A 20,973-nucleotide genomic window follows, 5' to 3' on the forward strand; every position below is an offset into this window, starting at 1 on the left:
AAAGATTTCTCTCCTCTAAAGAAAACCTGATTTCCATTAACTTGCTCACCAAAGAAGCCAAAGAAATTACAGTTTGCAATAAAACCAAAAAGAGTTGGAGTGGTACCACACCATCCCTTCTCAGAGCTACACACAGCATCATGCCCAGCTTGGTTAGGAGCCAGCTCCAGGTATGCCCCAGGCAAATACCAGCACCAAACCTCAATGCTGGAGCTTTAGGTTCTGAGGTTCCAAAAAGAGCTAAAGAGAGTGTTCACACACAGGGAGAACGCCTTGCTCCCCGCAGACATGGCACACCAATGCTAACAGAAGCAAGTGAGGAAAATGTGGCAGGAAAGAAGAGACAGAAAATGTGAAATTCTTAGATAGGGGGTTAAAGTAAACTTAAACTGGCAACACTCTACTAAAAGATGAAACATGACTTGCCCATACAAGAGTACTGTGAGATTTTGAAAACTATTTTTATTTCAAGCATTCTGTAAGGCCAGGATTCAGTAACAGAAAACAGAGCCATTCAGATTTCTTGCTCAATAAATAGAAGTAGGAAGACGGTGTTAATCCTTGAGTGACATTTTCCTGAAATCAAACTAACTTCTCTGCTGCCACTAGTACAACACAGAAGTCTGAAGCTGTGGTTATAGGGGGGTATGAACTCCCTTTCTCCTCTCCTTTACATTTCATATAATGTCCTGCTGGCAGGAGAGCAGGACATTTCCAGCCAAGGAAGACACACACATGTCCATGGGAGATGCATTCAAACAATGCAGCCAGAAAATTTTGCCAGTGGTTCAACAATAATTTAGAAATACATACATTGTTAACTGCTTTCATGTAGATGCAGTATTTAAGTAGAAAATGGAGACACATCAGCAAATTTGACCATGGTGGAGCTTCAGCCTGAGTTCAGTCAAGTCCTGGCTCTACAGCTGATGTATAAACAAATGCAGGGAAAGGTGAGGAAGAGGAGATCAAAGAATAAATGGAGAAATATTCTGGATCTGCAAGCTACACAAGTGGGAAATGTTATTTCTGACAAGTAGACACAACCAAGTTTCCTGCTTCTCTTTAATCTTTTCTCACACTTTTATTGTTAAATGAGGTGACAGCTGTCACTCCCTCTCCCTACAAGGAAGTGTCCAGCCTTATGCATGCCTCATAATTGACAGAGGTTGCTCTTTATAATTAATTATGATTTATCTCTACCTTCATAAATATTTCCAACACCACTAACAGAAACATCAAATCACTGGTTACCAGTGCTAGGTATACTTCTTCTCAGTCTACCACAAACCATACACACCCTTCCTTCAGCATGTTTGAATCAGTTCCATAGTGAAATATTCTTGTTTCTGTAGTCCCAAATTCCCAAATGACTCTAGCTGAGGGGAAGCATAAAGGCTGGTTTCAGGAGAAAAGAATGGAAGTTGTGCATTCCTGTTTGAGTGAATAGGAAGGACAGATGAAGATGTTTACCATCTGAGGTTGTAAATTTGCAACTATGGGTGCAGTTATGATAGAGGGTGAAGGCAGAAGGAGGCAGCTAAGACACAAAACAAGCACCATTTCCTGCAGGTGAGCATCACTGCCTGTTTCTGTGCCAATATCCTGGATCCTGACACAAGTGAATGAAATACCACAGCCTGAAGCTCACACCCCATAGTGACAGATGCCTCTGGTCTCCACTCTCAATCTCTCTATACCACACTTGAGGATGTACTGAAATAGTGTAAATCCCAAATGGCTTCAGAAAATGACCTTTTGCCATACACAAAGTTACCTCAATTTTGATCATTATTACGTGGTCAGAGAGGTTGATACTGGGGGGCAGTGTTGGGGGAGGTGGCCAAAAATGTATACCAAAAAATCTACAGTGGTTTCTTTCTTCCAGGTTATCCCTCACTTTTAAAATCCTTGGTGGCCAACTGAAGTCCTTCCATGGTGGAATTAAAGAGAGAAGTTTCTGAAAAAAAAAAAAAAAAAAGAAGAGGGTCTGCTGAAGTTCCACAACAGCACAGGCAGCAAAAAGACTTAACAGATAACCCAGCCCTCAGACTGAGAAGAGTCTGTCCAATGTTTTTTAAAGTTTCTAATACTCAGCCGCTGGTTATTGCTTTAAAATGTTAAAAAGAAAGGAGAGGAAGCAGTCAATGGAAAGCAAAGGAAAAATAAAAGAATGCAAGCAGAGTGGAAAAGGAAGATGATAAGAACTTGGATGTCAAAACTAGAGGCAGTAAGGACCTTACCACTTCAAAGCTGAAAAATAAGGAGAAGAGTAACACAGTGGATATTTTTTCCTCTACACATCACAAATGCTATATAATGAACAGCTGTTCAACCAATACTACAATTATACATCTACATCTCAATTTTTTTGTTACAATGTGCACTGTTTCCCCTGTTACATGCACTCAGGATCTCACAGGCTTTCATGTCACAGAGTTAGTGTGAGGTACCTGCACAACCCAAATGTTGCTCTTTCTTGAGAGCTCCAAAAACACAGCTGTGGGCAGCACTTATTCCCCCAGGTATTTAGACTCTCTGCTTGAATGATTTTTTGAGCCAGGTTTTCCTGGTAAGCACTGCAAAATGCAGGTGAGGTTTTCTGGTCATAATTCTGTGCACTTTTTCATGCTTCATTTTGCTTAATATTAGTGGTTAAATGTCAAAGGACAGGTAAGTTTTTTCACTATTATCTGTGTATCAAAGTAGCAACTGGAAGAAGTTTGACCATGGGATGATATTTTCTGTAGCAATACTGGAAGACTGCTTTAGTCTGCTTGGTATCCTTCAGATTAATTTTTTTTCATTTTAGCCAAAAATCAGGCCTGCCTCTCCCAGCTATACACTCCTGCTTTTTTGCCCATGTCCTCCTGATCTCATGGGCTCCAGGACAATTTGTTTCAGACCAAAAACTTTTTGGAGGTCTTCATCCATTAGATGTTAGAGCTCAACTGCCTCACTCAGAAGCATCACAGCCATGAAAGGGAAGTGCTTGGAATAGCACAGCCAGGGAAAGGAGGATAACACCAGGGTATCAAGAGATTTGTCCTACCAAAACCACAGCCTTCAGGGCTCTTGTTGAAGAAGTATTCCTGCAGGGAGTTACTGACTGCTGTACTTCAAAAAGAAACATGTCAGCTTCTGCCTTGCAGTAGTCCTGCAGATAAATGCTTGAACAGACACATTTGTATTGCACAGGCATCTGTGAGTCCTGGTCTAAGGAGAACTTCTAGGCACCAAAATAATGCTGTTTTCACTGATTTCAACATTTTTCAAACTGGGAACTCTTGCTTAATCTCCAGAACAAATACTGATGTGCTGCCAATGCTGCAATAAGGAGCTCTCAGAAAAGCTTGAGATTAACCCTGTGTTTTCACAGAGGAACACTGTTCACCCTTGGAATACAAACATCCTTACACAACATGAATACAGAAGCATGTCCATCTGGCTAACAGATTAAGTTGCACTTGGCCAGTAATGCTCAGTTTGCTTTCCAATCTAAAGGGACCAAAATGATCATATTAGCTCTCCCTTGATTTCCTATGATTTTAAAATATTTTTTTTAGGAATGTCTCAATTTTCCTAATTTTTTATTTCCCCCTGACATTTGAAGGAATGAAACCCATTTCAACATTTACAGTTGTTCACTCGAGCAGTTTCACAACCACTCTGGGACATCACTCTTGGCAAGTCTGCTTTAATCAGGAACCAGAGGGGAATTATTTTGTGGTGAGGTAAGACAACCTTATCCCTCAAAGCCAGAGTCACCATCGATCACGAAAACTCACCTGTCTTTTACAATGCCTGCATGCAGATATTGTGGAAGCACTGAAATACTCACGTGGGGTCTGCGTTACCCCGTATCCTGTGCCTGTGAGCATGAGCCGACTGAAAACCCCAAGACATGCTTCTTCCTTTCTACCTACTTTTCTTGGTTTAATTCTTTTAACATCCTACTTTTGTAAAAGCTTAAAAGAGTCCTCTACCTGAAGGTTTGGTTGCATAATACATGGCCCCTGATATCAGAGCTGACTGCTGCCCAGACAGGACATCCTGCACGTCCCTTCCTCATATCTGCAGCAGCACGACCTCATCTGCTCCCTTGCCCCAGCCTTGGCACTGAGCTGGACCTTACAGTAGCTTATCTCAGCGCCTCAGTCCAGCAGGAAAGTATTGATTTGTTTGCTGTGGGGATAGTGAATTAATGATAGCCTTTGTGTCAGCCAGCAGTTGCTGGAGCTGCTATCTGGAGCAGGGCTGGGAGGAAGGGCACTTCACACTTTGGGCAGCAGTTACCCTTTGCATCAGCCTGCTCTGAGATGGCAGATCCCAGCTCCAGAGCAGCCTAAACCCATCTGACCTCTGGTGTCTCATCCTTTCCCTCCAACAGCCTTCAGGACCTTCCCTGACTCATTTCAAATGCTGAACTACAACAAAGCAAAACAAAAATCCCCCAACATAAAACTCCAGCTGTACCTCCCCATTCCAGCATAGATCTCAATGGCCAAGCCCTGCAGAGACAGTGCAAGGCCTTTTTGTAAGCTGAACACAGATGGGGAGTGTTATTTTGTGGCAAAGTCTGCATTGCTCTCATTCTATATTCCAGAGAACTAACACAAGCTGACACAGTAGAGTGTTAGACTGCAAGACAGCATAACAAACTGGGGTTTCCTGGCAGCACACAGTGGCTGGGTGACAAACACGCAGGGCTCTGGGTCATTTCTGCTGCGCTCATGACAAGCAGGAAAAGAAGACTGAAACACTTTTGGGAGTAGCAGAGCGGACAGACGAAGGGAGTAAATCTGATGGGGAAAAACCAGTTTGTTGGATTCAGCAATCAGATAAAGGTACAGACAATAAGGCAGGATAATCTGCTAGCACGTCTCTTTCCTTTCTTGAAGCACAAAAGGAAGAAGTTTCATATTTCACCATTTTCTCCCAGGAAGTGAATATAGCTCTTCACATCTGTTTCTTTAGCATATAAATATTTAATCAATAACCTGGACATTTCTGGATAATAGTTTAGGACACAAGCCCACACAGACATCCAGTCAGGACCGTAAGCCAAAATCCTGCCTCTAGAGTGTTTGTATTGCAATAATATAAACACGTAGCTTCTAAAAATTGGTAACAGGTGTAGACCTAAGTATTTTGTGAAAATATTTTTATTTGCTTGCCCAATATTGTAGTATCTGATTATTTAAGAGGAAAATATTGCTACCAACAGTTCTTGATATTATTAATGATCTCTGCTGAGAGCATCCTGCAAGACCAGTGTTCTCTGGGCCATGTGGTTCAGAGAAATCTCCCTCATCTTCCTACACTGGTAGCTGGTACCAGCTAATCAGCCTGCGATGTCATTTTTGTCATCAATGACATATAGTCAAATCAAACCACATCCAAGAGGTTTCAATTCCAACCCAAACTATTCAACTACTTCCCCTGTGACATGAAAGTCCACTGTGAAAACTTCTGTATTTATAACAGCTGCAACACAGTGCACACCCACCTCCTTGACTCCTGTTTCAGCCATCAGCTGGAGGCATGGTCAGGTCAGACACAGGGCACCAGGTGACAAAGACCCCCTGACCACACCCCATGTGGATGATATTCCAGCAGTCCTGAGAGGTCTAGATGGGAACAATTTAAGCCTCAGGATATGGAATCTTTTAATGGCTCAGTTTGCTCATGGTGCAGGTTATTCTATTCCCATGTACCTCAGTTTATTTGTTTAAAAACTACAGATTAATCCATTTTCCATTTTGGAAAGAACAACTGACAGCAAATGATAGAGAAGTTAAGCTAGCATTTTCCTGCTGGAACCCATAATCCTTCCTTTTTATCTCAATCTTCCCAGAATATCTCTCATAAACAAACCAAAGAAACATTTGCCAAGTTACCAAAGGGTTCAAAAATTCATGAGACAAGCAAGAACACGATAGCACACTTTGTCACACCAAATGAAAACATTAATGAAAATTTAACACTTCAATATACCAAGTCTTACTGTGACCTCTTCCTACTGTTTCTCCACTGAAAAGCAGAACTGCCACTTCTTCACAATTTGGTGAAATACTGCTTTATTATTCATAGAGTTCTTTTCATAATAAGACCCTTAATGGAGCCAGCATTACTCTCCATGCTGAAAAGACAAGGCAAGTAGGACTGTGATGACTCACAACAGATTGCCACAGCAACCAAAATGGGAATAAATTCCGCCTCTTAGGCATCCTACCCTGCTGCTTTCACTTCACCACACATGTTTTAGATTTCAGAGGAAAAAATAAAATCATATGGCTTTAATAACAAAATACTGCCTTCTCTTTTCCCCATCCAGGCCTGAAAGAAACAAAATCTGTACAACCCTCAACCCTAACTCAGTTAAAACCCAAGTAAATTGGAGGATACTAAATGCACCTTAAAAATGATAACAAACAATATTCTTTAGATGTTTGGTCAAATATAATAAAAAGATACTTGGTTAAATATAATAAAAGAGTAAAATATTCACAAGGTGACTGATTACCTGTTTGTTCATGCAGAATTTAAGAGAGTCACTCATGACTGATGAAATGCAGCATCCAGAGAGTCAGTGCAGGTTATGATGTTCTCCTCTATCACATCTTGACATAACTCCATGTCTGATAGTGTTTCAGAAGAGTCTTTATTCTCTTGGGGATTTTTATCTAGATCTTCAAGATAATTAATGTCATCTAAAAAATAAAGAAATTACAAACTGCAGCCAAAACCACCTGAAATTACCTTACATAGTCTCTCATTTCTGTTGTGTCAAGATAGAGTTTTTCTAGAACAAGCTTTTATTTTACCAGAATCCTCATGATTTTTGCGTCCTAAATGCCTTATAAGATAAATGAAATCTTTCTGTTTTGTCTCTCATAGGGGAGTGAGAGACAACACCCATGCATGTGTGTGTCTATTCCCACTCTTACACTGCCTCTCCATAAACAGCCATTCTGCTAAAATAGAGAGAAACTTATCTCCTCTTTTAGACAGCAAATTCTACCAGCTTTCAGGGAACTGCTGTTGTGTATTTTTAAACCTGTTAGAGAACCTGTGAAATTGTAGTGCATTAATATGGAAATCACGGAAAAAGACAACGAGCAACCTTATCCCATAACTTCCACACTGCAGGAATTAATGCATGCAGAAGTCCAGAGCTTCACATGAACCCTGATATCTCTTCCTGCCCAGGTGTGTGACCTCAAGTGCTGTTTGACAGCAGCTGAACATGAGCCAGCTGGGTCCAGGTGGCCAAGAAGGCCAATGGCATCCTGGCCTGTATCAGCAGTAGTGTGGCCAGCAGGAGCAGGGCAGTGATTGTCCCCCTGTAGTTGGCACTGGTAAGGCCACACCTCAAGTTCTGGTTTCAGTTTTCGGCCCCTCACTATCAAAAGACACTGGGGTGCTGGAACATGTCCAGAGAAAGGCAGTGGAGCTGGGGAAGGGTCTGGAGCACAAGTCTGATGAGGAGCAGCTGAGGGAGCTGGGGGTGTTGTTTAGCCTGGAGAAAAGAAGACTTAGGGGAGACCTTATTGCTCTCAACAGCTGCCTAAAAGGAGGGTGTAGCCAGGCGGGGGTTGGTCTCTTTTCCCAGATAACAAATGCCAGGAGAAGAGGAAATGGCCTTAAGTTTCACTGGGGAGGTTTAGATTGGATATTAGGAAAAATTTCTTCACTGAAAGAATGGCTGGGCATTGGAACACGGTGCCCAGGAAGCAGTAAAATCACCATCTCCCAAAGTGTTAAAAAAAAAAAAAAAAAAAAAAAAAAGTAGATGTGGCACTGAGGGACAGACTTGGGCAGTGCTGGGTTAATGGTTATGTCAATGACTTTATAGGTCCTTTCCAACCTAAATAATTCCATGGTTCTATTATTATGCTGCCAACTTTTAGTGTTAATGAAGTTTAATTAACTTGAAGATACTCAACCTTTCAGGGAAGTAAAGTCTCAAGAAAGACTATACTATGCTAAATACCACTATGATCTAGAATGGATAAACTTGAGCTAATTGCTAATTTCAATGTAGGAAACTTTATAAGGCAATTTTAGCACTTAGATGAGGAAAAATGAAGTGATGACAGCAACCATAGCTCTGTGGACTATGGACACGATCAACGGCAGCATAAATTCATTTATCACATCATTGTGCTTTTGCACGAAGAGTATTATCACTAATTGGTAACAAAAACCAATTAGTGATAATACTCCTCCTGATAAGAAGAATTTTATACAGTTTTTGTATCACAGAATAGACTTACCAGTCAAGCTATCTTCATTCTGCAATCCGTTTGGTTTCTGTTTTTCCTAAAATAGATAACATTAGTCCAGCAAAAAGAAGGTATGCAACAAGAGATGTTATTTCGGGCAAGAACAAAGTCCATGCTCTATTTTATAATAACTAGTTCATTGTAATCAGGATTTTCCTGATTTCCACTACTGGACAAGGAAAAAAAGTAATTTATAAGTTAACACTTTCTCAGCCAGACAAAGAGAATTAATTTGCCCACAGTCACGCAGAATGACTTCTCTGCTGCAGCTCTAGCAGAGGTGATGGAGGATGAGATCTGCTCAGATGATGAGAGAAAACTATAAGACAGAAAACATCTGAATGATGGTAGCTTGTACTAATGAACATAGGTCAGGTCAAGACACAGGTATCAAAGTTTTTTCACCCTTTTTTAACTAGTAGTTGTGCACGCTTCTGAAGTTGATCTTTTAAAATCTGAATCCTATCATGCCAATGAGCTGGTTTTAGAAATACTCAGAGGAGGACAAAAAACATCTGCCTCCTCATTGCGGATATTAAAACAAATTTACTAACAAAGAACTGAAGACTTCCCCTTCGCACCTGAAATATTGGAAAGCCTTCCAAAATCCCTTAAAATTCATACCTCCACAGAGGTCTTCCACAGTAAATAGATCATCTTTGAAACTTTCCAGTCAAGGGGAACTATATAATCATCTGGCAACAAGGATTCTGCAGAAGAAAATATTTTTTGCAGTTGAGTGTTCAGATCTCTCCACAGCCAAAATATATCACTGAATTAAGATTTTTGCACACATTATTATATATATATATATATATTTTTTTTTTTTAAAGCAGATATTTAAGTGAGCCAGCAGCAAAATCAGAATTTAGAATTTCTGGAATCTAAGGCCAGTGCACAAGAGGGGAAAGAGAGGGAAGGAGATTTGGGTTTCGCTTCTTTATTTAGACAAAGACTTTCCTACCATACTTTCATTTCCCCCACACACTCCCCTAAAAATAGGCACACACAAGAAAAACAAAGTTTTCAGCCATTAAATTCAACTTAATTAACAACTTCTAAAATTTAAAATGCTTGATTATAAGAATTTTTGCACTATTAGTAGAGAAGGTGTTTCCTAAAATGTTTTAACTCTAACACTGTTTAAGAAGCTGAAAAGAGGTTCTTTATAGGAAAACTGTCTGAAATATATTCTACACTTATATAAGAATCATACAAGCAAGACATGCAATTAAATCTTCCATTTATAAATAACTAAAGACATTTATTTACCAAAAACTTCCCTTCCAAAATAATTTCAATAAAGATTGACTGTAATTCCAAGTGTTGTAAAAAAATACCAGTCAAATGTGTGCATCCATAAATAGTTGCCTGTCAATGTACTGTATGCCACAAAAAAAAAAAAAAGCAGGATAATTTTTGGAATTGTAGGATAATAATAACAAAGGAGAATGTGGCCAGCCAGGCACAATTCTGGTGGGAAAACCCCAGCAGTCAGCAGTCACAAGCTGGCAGAGCTTCAGAGAGATATTGGGGTAGATTTGTATTTCTTGAAGGTTATTTCCAAAGGAAACTCACCTAAACTCCAGAGAATGTCACCTGTAACTGACTCAGAGGAGAAGAACATTTGGTTCATTAAGCTACTGAATGTTTCTGAATGCCTGGTTATTCTTTTTCTTTCTTGGAAGATGCCTGTTTTCAAGTCGTGGCCAACTCCCTCTAACATTATAAAATTTAAGATCACAAATATGAAGATTCATCAAGTTTGGAGAAGAAAAATGTTTTATATGCAACAGTTGAGGACATCAACAGTACTTCTTTGCTTAATTTCAGCTCTATATGGCAAGTTCTTTGGTGTGTGGTGCCAGATTTAGGTAAAGCAGTCCTTTAGGTCCCCCTTTAGGGACATAAAGCCAAGTAATGCTTCCTATGATTTGCATCACTGTTCTGGCAGATGGCATTGCCATGGACTTTTAAAAAACAACAAAGAATCCTGAGGTCAGTTTGAGCAGCTAAATGACATAAGCTACTCCTCAGCTGTCAGATTAAAATTTTCATATGAAAATTCATGCTTAATTTTAAATTCTATTGAAGCAAACAAATGTAAAGGTATACTGAAAAGCTGGCCTATGTTTTTTAATCCTAATTGCTGGCTAAATGAAAGTTAAAGTTTCTCCACTAAATTTGGACTCAAGAAGCTGAAAAACACTATGCACAGGGAATATGTCTCTTTCAGCAGGTGTTTTAGGGTGACTTCCAAACAAAACTCTTGTTTTCACTGGTTACAGTGAATCCCAATCTGTGGGATTGCATTAGCCTGCAGTATACAGGCTGGGAAATGGTGGCTGGCATATTCAATTCCTTTGAGGATTGTTTGTCTTTTCCCTGCTAACTTAAAAGTATTAAACTGAAAGTACAAAAATAAGATATCTGGAGCTCTGGAAGGCACATACACAACACCAGGACGCTTATTAATAAGGCACACTTAAAAAGAAGACATTCCCTTTCAGATGACATCTTGTAAGCCTGATATTGAATTTCAAACCAAATTAGATTTTGGGAAAGTTTTTCAACAGCATCTAAGCCATGCAAGAGTGTATGAAAACTCTATTAAAATAAAAAAGAATTTTACTATCTGGAATATAAAACCAAACATGCAGCCTTTATATAAGTGCACACATTTTGTACCACATTTTCATTTAGTTCCATAATCATCACAGTAAAGTCTTACTCAGTAGGATGTATTCAAACATCATTTAGTTCTGTAATCAACACAGAAAAGTCTTTCTAGGATATATTAAAAATTCAGCAAGCATTTCATTTTTGGATTTAAAGTTAGTCAATTTTTGTTACTAAAAAGACTGCAAATACAAGGCCAAACCAAAAGCCCCTTTGACAGAGACTGAGGATTTTAGGTACAAACTAAAAACTGTCACCAAAATAGCAGTGATTTGTTTCAACAGCATTAATATTTAACTAAAAACTGCAATAAAAATGAGTTTCTAACCATAGTCTTTTCATTTGTTTTTTGGTTTGGAGGGAGTGCTTTGTTTTTTGTTTGTGGTTTTGAGGGGATTGTGGGTTTTTTTTGTTTTACATAGGAGTAGTAAGAAAAGCATTATACCCAGTGGAAGACCTGGAGAACCAAAGAGCTGTACAAGCTGAAAAGCAAATCCTAATGATAAGGGAAGTCCCAGAAAACTGCATTTCACATCTGCATCTTGATAATCTTCAAGCTGTGATGCCTTTGCTGGCTCAGAGTCATCTGCTCCATTTGCATTTTCACTGCAGCTTGCCATTGTAGTAGAATCTTCTAGATACTCAGAAACAACTTTAACAGAAGACAAATTATCTGGCTGGCCATTTGTAACCTCTGAAGAAACATGTTCAGCCTCATCCTCTTTTTTATTAACTACCTGTTGTGGCTGAAGAGTTGTAGCTTGCTCCTCCTTTGTTTTGGAATCTACACAAACCCTGCAGGCATATTTTGAAATAGGAGAACATGGTCCTGAATGAATATAAGAAATATTATGTACCAGAGCATCTGCATCCAGAGTGGGTGAGGAATATTCCTGCAATGCATGGTCCTGTTCATGTGCTTCTCCACAGTTCTTGTTTAGAAAGTATTTTTGCCTCACTTCTAAAACACTGTTTTGGGGAATATCTTCTCTTACTGGGATGTCCTTCCCTTCCTCTGTATGAGCAAAGATCTGTCTCGGTAGGTTAAACTTTGGTGCTAAGTTGACAATTCTCCTGTATCTCTTCCTCTTCAGTGTAATTGGTGTAGCATCATTTATTGGCACAATTACTTCACTTGAACCCTGCATGAAGGCAGCCCTGGCTTCCACTAGGGAATCAAAGTGCACTTGACCAGCTGGAGATGCAGACAGACCATTGCTTATTACACTGCCAACTTCCTCAGTTTCTGTTTCAAGATGGTTTTCCTTTAACAATCTCTCATTTGACTGATAGCAGGTTAGCTCTGCTGAACTGTTCATGTGAGTCTGTTCAGGTTTCCTCACTTTTTGAGATTTTTGTTCACTTACACATTTTTCCTCAGAGCAAGGAGAGAGAGAAACTTGAGTATTGAAGCCCATCTGCAACTCCTCAGTAGATAAATTAATTGAAAAAAAAGCCCAGGCATTGGAGGTAGTTTCTTCTGCTTTTAAAAATGGACATTTGCCCTCTGTGTTATCAGGCACATTATTAAGCGTATTTGAACTGCAATACTGAGAGATTTCTTTTTCTTCACTGTTTAAACTTACGCCCTTGGCTTCCAAGTCAGGTTCACATGTAATTTGGCATGATCCCAGTTTGTTTTCTGTGCTTAACAATGACATACCATAGTCTTCAGAAATGCCTTCTGTTTTCTGGATGGAATTTTTATCATTGCTTGTTGTTAGGAAACTGCAGAGGGTGTCTTTGTGCCTCTGCTTTGCTTCCTTGTCATCTAATGCATTTTTGGTTAAGTTTTCAGTACAAAAAGGTTTTACATCTCTTAAAAGCAAACTGTCACTTTCTACAGGCAATTCATTTTTCCATGCACTATTTGACATCACTGAGACCTCAGGCACAGCAACCAGAAAACTCTCTCTTGAAACCCCTGCAGCATCTTTTAGGCTTTCATCTCTACTCTTAGGCTGCTCTTCACAAACTGTTACTGGATCCTCCGGGCCTTTGCTGAATGTACACATTGATTTTTTGTTTTCTTCTTCCAAGTCATCCTCTTCACTTTCTGATCCATCATGGTCACCTGAAATTGGATGATGAGCTACTCCACATAACATTTTCTTCGTAATTTCTGTGTGATTACTTTTAATTGTTTTGTTTCTTTTTCTCTTTTTCTTCTGCTTTGCTTTTATTAACAGAAATCCAGGGTTCTTGCTTAAATTTTTCTCCCTATATGAAAACAAAGAAGATCAAATGTAAACCCCCAAACAAATAAAAAAATCAAGCCCCCACTAAGTTAGAGCAATAATGTATTCATGGTGATCAATCTGTATGATGAATAGGTACCTTATGTTACTATGATGATCAAACACAGACTATCTGCATTTTTCAGTTGATAATATCTCAGATAACACCTTCTATTGGTTAAACAAATGCCTAATCAATACAATTCAGGACAATCCTGAACATTTAAATCCATTTAAGTAAACCCAGCTGCCATCTCAATAACTTTGCTTTACAAAAAGTATCACAAATCATCGTTAGACCAAAGATTGTGTTTCTAGATGCCTTTCTAGCATGATGTTTGAGTAATAGATCCTGAAAAGCTGGTGCTATTCTGAAATTTCAGTAAATGCTGTGAGGAGCTGAAAGGTACAAAGTAGAGGACAATGTCATCCATTAAGATCAAATATTCAAATTCAAAACATACTAACCAAAATCCAAACAATGTAAAGTTACAGTGACTACAGCAACTCTGATACTTACTGTTCAGTATATTAAGTCTTGAATCATAAATATTTGGAAGAAATATTTCATACTTTATTACCAACAAAATAATACACAGTGGAAAAATTAAGATGCGGTAGGAAAAATGACATGTTTACAGTTAATTTCATAGCTCTTTTCAGAAGTCTTATTTATTTTGTCTGCAGTTCTCATCAAATGTAACAGAAAGCAGCCCTGACTTCTCTGAAATCTTGACTTTGGCCCATCAGCCACTAACCCTGAAATGAAAACTTGTAAGAAAAACCCAGTCTAGGATTCCATCCAGGAACCTAACATCTCCTTTTTCAATTTGTCAGAGAGATTAAGTTTTTAGAGCTAAGTTTGATTGATAAATCTTTGCACCAAAGACATGTTCCTTTTCTGTAATTCTTCACTTTTCTGAAAGTCTTTGTTTGTGATGGTACTTCACATGATACACTAAGGCAAAGCAGCAGCTAGAATTATAGGGCAAAATTAGTTGATTTTTAGGAATGTGTATGTAAAATTGCCTACTTTATTAAGTGCTGTATTCTGAAATTCTTGAGAGAAACAATACAAAACAAAACATAAAAGGGTAACTGTCAATGTAGAGGGAAAGCTGATCACTAGGAGGCAGCCTGGGAATTAATGGGAATCCTATGGGAATCTATCCTTATCCTTTATTCATTCTAAAATTTATTCACTGTTAGTCTCTAAGTTCTTCCTTAATTTGAACTCTACAAAGCAAACCCTCCTAATTCTCTGAGTGCAAAGGACAGCAGCAGCCTTCTCAGCATAGCAATGAAGTTTGTTGACTGCAACAGGATTCAAAAGTCTTAGTGCCTTGATATCACTGTAGTGCAAGAGGCACTACAGATCTCCATAGTGGTCTTGTTGGAAAGCACATGAAATTTATTTCCTCATAATAGCATCCAGATAAGAAATCCTACTAAGAAATTGATTTTCTTCAACTGTTGGCATTTAAGTCCAAATGGTGCTTTCCTCCAAGTAATGAAAATTGACTTCTCCTTTTCCGGATCTGTGTATTTTCAATACAGTGCCCTCTGGTTTACATGGGAATGTCCACACCATGTTGAATTCTGTTCACAGTACACTCCATAGTCAGCAACATGCCTCCTATCTCTCCAGAAAGAGAGACATAGGATGCTAAAGTTTTAGGATTGAATAGATCTTATTTGTCTACTGAAATAAATTATATTAAAGTGAAGTACGTGCAATAGTAGCTGGAGAGATTACTTTCTTACATATAGCCCACATATGCAGAAATCATATACTAATCCAAGATTATATCTTAAATCTTGACATTAATTTTCTTCTTTAGTGAAGAAAATTCATAACTTGAAACTGGTTTTAGACAAGGAAATTCTCTGGAGTTTTCAGATTCATAAACCCCCTTACCAGTGAAATAGAAAATAATCTTCCAATTTTAACTGTTTTTAATGTAGTGGGGAATAAAACATCAGATCTGTGCACCAATTCCAAGAAGAATTTCTTGTTGTACCTAAAAGCCCTTGTGCTGCCAGAACAACTGCAGAAATGACAACTAAATTATCCATGTCAGCACTGACACAGGTAAGAAATTAACTTCTCCAGCCTTGATATTATTGTAGACAAACTTTGCTTATCACTTACTTCTTCCAAATGTGAATTTGCACTGCTGCTGCTGGAAATGAACTTCCCTAATACTGGTGCAAGCATGTTTCTGATGTCTATCCCCTGACACATCTGACAATACTTTCAGGACAATGCTGACAGAAACTTTCTTAGGCTGGGATTTTGCATCAGAATTGCAGAAATGAGAGAAAAAGTCTTAAAGGTCTGCACACTTTCTTAGTAGACTTAGCACATTTTCTTTACAACCAGTAAAGACATGTTTCCTAATCATCAGGCAAGATGAAGATAAATTTAAAATCTGAATCAGGATGGAAAATCACACTGAATGGGATTCACTTTAGAATGCAAGAACAGAAAAAAAACACATCCAACAAATAATGGGAAAAGAATCCCCTGGATGATCCAGAAAAACTAACAGCTATTACTGCATTGAAATTGTTGCATGTCAAAATAATAACAAATATAAATGTTGATCCAGGATGATGATTTAGCACACCTAGATATAATCATGAATAGTGACATTCAACAGTTCATCATAAATACAACTATGTAATTTCTGTGCTTTGTAAATATGGAGGTTTTATAACAGTTCAAAGAAATTAGTTTTATAAAGATATGAATTTCCTAAAGGAAGGACTAAAGCAACAAGGAAAGTGATAAACTACTAAGTGTAGAGTAAGAAAATGTAAAATAATAAAATACTGGTTCTGGATAACTTTTGGTTTTCAATTGATTCTAACAAAATACTACTCCAAGGAAATATTCTAATGCTCTGTGATGGCATAGCTAAAATTTCCTGCTTGGGGTATAACCCCATATCATGTTAAAGTTTTTGCATTCAATTAAGCTAATTGTCTACTAGTTTTCATAAGATTAACTTTGTTCCTCCTCTTTTAGTCCACCTACATGCCTTTTGAGAGTTTCTTTTACTGTAAAACCATATGGCACACAACCACTGAGAAAATGCAAGAACGAGCATGGAGACAGACTTCTTTTTTTTACAGAGACATTTGCTAGTGAGCTGCTATTAAAGGCATACAACACATACAAAAGGAAATGAAAAAAGGTGCTGTTTCAGCTGGTATTTAAATTTTGCTACATATTATGTATTTAGAAACCTGGTTAGTAATAAAAAGACCTGATAAAATATAATGGTATCTCCGTTGAAGAAGGAATTCCCCTTCTGTAACACTTTTAAATTTCTCAGCCTACTCTTTAGTCAGTACTAAATGCTTTTTGCCATAACCCTGTTACATGTGACTTTAACGCTGCATCCTACTGCTCAAAGTAGCACTGACCAGGTAGATTGAGAGCCAGTGCTCAGACAACACTTTCAACTGGAGACACAAATGCACTTTCACTGAAGTAGAACATACTAACTAATTACTCTAAAGCAATTATTCACACTTTGCTGAAAAATGGCAAAACCAAAAAAATTACTTATTTGCAATTGTACAGACTTCACCTCCAGCATGCATCTAAGCTGATGTCTGCTTGATATAGAAAAATGCTGGCAGTCACTGCTGTAATGAATTATAGAGTCATTTAGGTTGGAAAAAGTGTCTGAGATCATTGAGTCCAACCATTAACTCAGCACTACCAAGCCCATCACTAAACCATGTCCCCAGGTGCCACATTTACATGTCTATTAAATACCCCTAGGGATGGTGACTCCACCATTTCCCTGGGCAGCCAGTTCAGTGCTTGACAACCAGTAAAGAAATGTTTCCTAATCATTAGGCAAGATGGAGATAAATTTAAAATCCAATTCTGAATGACATTTAGCAATGAGGTACAGGGTCTTTCAGAAATGTATGCCATCATTAATCTCCAAAGTCTCTGGACTGTGTTTTCAACATAAAAATTACAGCAGAGCAACTTGCCTAAGATGGCATTTACTGGGATACACTTCACTTTCCCCATCTGGCAAGTCCAAGTACATTCTTAAATTCCTTGTGACCTAATTTTGCTTCAGAAACAACTAAAAATTGAAGTTATAATTTCGGAATGAAAAAATAAAAAGCCAAGGTACCAGGCTTTATGTTACATATCTTGCCTTTAGCACTGAAATGAGTGATAAAGATCTAGTTCTGCAAAACCAAATGGAAAATTGGGTTATATTATCAGGTGATCAAGCACCTGGAAAAAAACAAAACTTGCCAGCATTACTGGGTTTCCTGAAAGCTGAAATTCCATTAGACATCTGAGTATTCAACTTAGCACTTTGCTGCTGAAGAAACAGTCTTTGTCACCCTTGCCTGCTTTGCTTTTGCCCTTGTACTTCCACTATGATCTTTTTCTGGCTCTACCACTCTCCTTGCAGGTGGATTCACCTGCCTTGACCCTGCATCAAAAGAAAAGAAGTACATACTTTGTTGTTATGCTCATTTAACTCTCCAAAGCAAAGAGGAAAAAAGTGTCTGGCTAAGACAAAGAAGTGGTTGGTGGGAACATGCGAGTACCTTCAGCAGCAACCTGTCAGGTGGCCCCACCGCAAGGAAATTCACTACAAATTATTTGTAAGAAATGTTTACACATTAGTGTTGCAAATTAATTCTCTCTGCCCCAAATCAGCAAAGATCCTACTAACTGAATTAAATCAGTAACTCAGTATTTATTATTCCTTTGTCTCTCGACAGCTTTGCCACTGGTGGTGAGATTTAAGTACCTTTATAAAATAAACTAATCACAATGCTCAAAGAGCTGGTCCAATCTTTATACAGGAATGATGTATATACAGTCCTGTGCCATGCATAATCAGTCAGACTGCTGCCCTGTTATAGTCCAGACACAAAAGACCTTGATCTAGAGAATACACAGAGAATAGCATGCAATTAGTCTGATTAAAGCATGCCTTTAGAAGCTGTTCATTTAATCAAATACATGGCAAAGGGCAAGCACTTTGCTTTCTAAGGTTAAAAACCCAAACAACCCACCCACCAAAACCCCCACATTTCTGAGGTAACAGCAATTCAGTTTCAAATGACAGTCTGTTCACTCTATAGAAATTTCAGGTGAGATGACTTTACTGATTTTTGTCCTGCCTGGTTCATAAAAGTCATGAATGTCTCATGATTTAAATGTCCTAATTTGGCTCCTTAGTCATAGTCTATGTTGATCAAGATTAAAGAAAATCAATCCTGAATATACTGTTTAAAACATGTTTATGTACTGAATATACAAGTGCCTACTATGAAACACCTACTTTCTGAACAAGTGAAAAACAAGCTGTTTCAACCTCTTCTAGATGCTATAAATATCTCACCTGACACAATTTGAAACTGAGAAGAGAAACAAAACAACTCCCCCAGAAATACATGGACTGATGGATGCCAACAGATGGCGAAGAGGTGCCATTTTTTCTTTGACTGAATTTTTCTGCACTGTTAAGTATCACTTGGTGTTAAAAAGCAGGTTAAGGCAAAAAAAAAGGACAAGAAGAAACACTCCAAGTGATCTAATTATATCTTAAGGGGAATACTTACAATACAGAGAAAGAACCCTGCAGTTTCACCATCAGCCTTTCCCCCATGAAGGCTCAGAGGATCAGTTTCAAGTTCTGGCCACATTTAGTCCTTTGAAGGGAACATGATGAGCACCAATGACAATGTTATGCACTGCAAATACAGTACCAATCATCCTGTCATGCACTCTAAAGTTACTGTTCCAATAAATAAATAAATATTTTAACCAGAAAATAAAAGGACCCACACCCTGTGATACATCATCCTAGCACCTGAACACAGATGATAGACATTGTAACAGGATGTAAAAATAAGTACAACAAAGGGTTTTAAAAGTAAAAGTGAGATTTACAGGGGGAAGTATTGACCTTTCTTACCAATGCACATTCACACCAAAAACAAATGTAAAATAAATTTTGAGATGAGACACAAGCAGAATCAAGTTGAAGAAAAATATGGGTGGGAGACTAAGGAAGCAATAGGGGCATAATGAGAGCAGATTTAAATATCTGGAGATAAGTAATAAACTATTCTTCCCTGTTAGGAACTTTCAATGAAAGATAACAGATTTTAGCTGTATTTAAAGTAACTTTAATTAGCAAAATTATAGCAAAGACCTAACTATCCATCAAAGCACAGGCTGTAATTCTGGAACAAAAGCATGAATTTTACAAACACAAGACAATACTGCAAAATTAAGGAGGAAAAAAAATAGGAAGACAAACATACTGTACGACACAAAATACTACTTTTAACAAAACAAGAAAAAAATTCAAATAGCTTAGGGGGTGGGGTACTATATGCTCAGCTTTTAAATCAGCAAGGGACGGGAAGCATTTTAAAAGTTAGAGAATAAGGTGTAGCTCTCCACACAAGTTTATTATGTAGGGAAGAAAAGGGAAGGAGGAGATGGATCCAGAGTTATGAAGACAACTGCACTAAAAAACACACAGAACTCAGATGAGAAAAAGCAGTTAAAGAAGAAACAAAAAAGGGGGAGGGGGGAGTTACATCAGGAAAACAGTAAAAGAAAACAGGATCAGCAAATATTAAGTAACCAGCCTCTAACCTAGGTTATAGCAACATTAAAATTCAAATACTGGTAACTGCAGACAATGATGCTATTCAGAACATCTGTTCCACTTGTTGCACTCATTCTGTGCATCTCAAATGCTCTTTGAAATACTAAGAAGCCACAGAGTAGTCAGTTAAAATGCACATTCTGTGGACATTATTACACCTTTTCCAACAAATCTCCATACTTCGTCATGCTAGTATATTTCTGTATACTACACCTTGGTACTCACTCATTTTCCTTTTCAAATATCTTTTACCAAAGGGCTAGAGATATACAAAAGACATTATGAATTAGCCCCTTAAAGATGATTACTTTTTAAAAAACAGCCCTGTATTATTCCTAGAGTGTTGGGGATGAATAGGTGCAGAAAACTGTCTTTCAATTCTGTAATTTAGTGAGCATAAACAGAAATTTGTCTTTGGACAGAAAATAAAAAATTACTTTAGTAATTTTATAGTAGTAGATAATAGTATTACTATTATCTTCTAGTTCTGGAAAGACAATACAGCTAAATGGACACTGAGGGAGAGAAAAGGGGAGCAGCTAAAGGTACTGAGCAACCTGTTGAACCTGTGAACAACTCTGCCAACACTGCTATGAAACAACATAACCAGAATAAAGGGCACAGCCAGTTTTGCTGCTAGTTAAAGCCAGAAACTTAAGGTCCACCTGAGAATAAGAACAACATCACAGCCAGCATCCAACACCCTGAGACCAGGCAGCACTTCCATTAGTGACTTAAAACTCTGCTCTGATAGGTAAGGGCTAACTCTTCTGATATTCTGGACACTGCTCTCACTCCATCACTTATAACTAAATAACTTCTGCCAGAAAGGGCCTCTGGAGATCATATGGTCCAACCTCTGCTCAAAGCACTATCATGATCTCATTGCTCAGTGCCTTGCCCATAAAAGTTTTGAATATTCCAAGGATGAGATTACACAAGCCACTATCCAATACAAATTCCCCATGTTGCAACCTCCACCTGTTGCTTCTCATCTAAGAGGATCTAGACCTAGGACCAAGAAAGGCACTTAAGTATTAATTATTAGAATCAAGAACTCAGTTTAGACTGCAGGAACAAAGCAGAAAC

General features: G+C 38.2%; 1 protein-coding gene across 1 annotated transcript; it reads right to left on the reverse strand.

Moving 5' to 3' along the window:
• Positions 1–437: 437 nt before the first annotated feature.
• LOC136571393 (uncharacterized) lies at positions 438–13,075 on the reverse strand. Its single transcript, XM_066571771.1, has 5 exons — positions 11,413–13,075; positions 8,913–8,998; positions 8,280–8,325; positions 6,527–6,713; positions 438–1,960 (listed from the first exon to the last, which is right to left on the reverse strand). The coding sequence occupies exons 1-4, from the start codon at positions 13,073–13,075 to the stop codon at positions 6,559–6,561; spliced, it is 1,950 nt and encodes a 649-aa protein (XP_066427868.1). The 3' UTR covers positions 438–1,960; positions 6,527–6,558.
• Between the last annotated feature and the right edge of the window lie 7,898 nt (positions 13,076–20,973).

This window comes from Molothrus aeneus, chromosome 2 (assembly GCF_037042795.1).
Source record: "Molothrus aeneus isolate 106 chromosome 2, BPBGC_Maene_1.0, whole genome shotgun sequence".
Lineage (NCBI taxonomy): Eukaryota > Metazoa > Chordata > Aves > Passeriformes > Icteridae > Molothrus > Molothrus aeneus.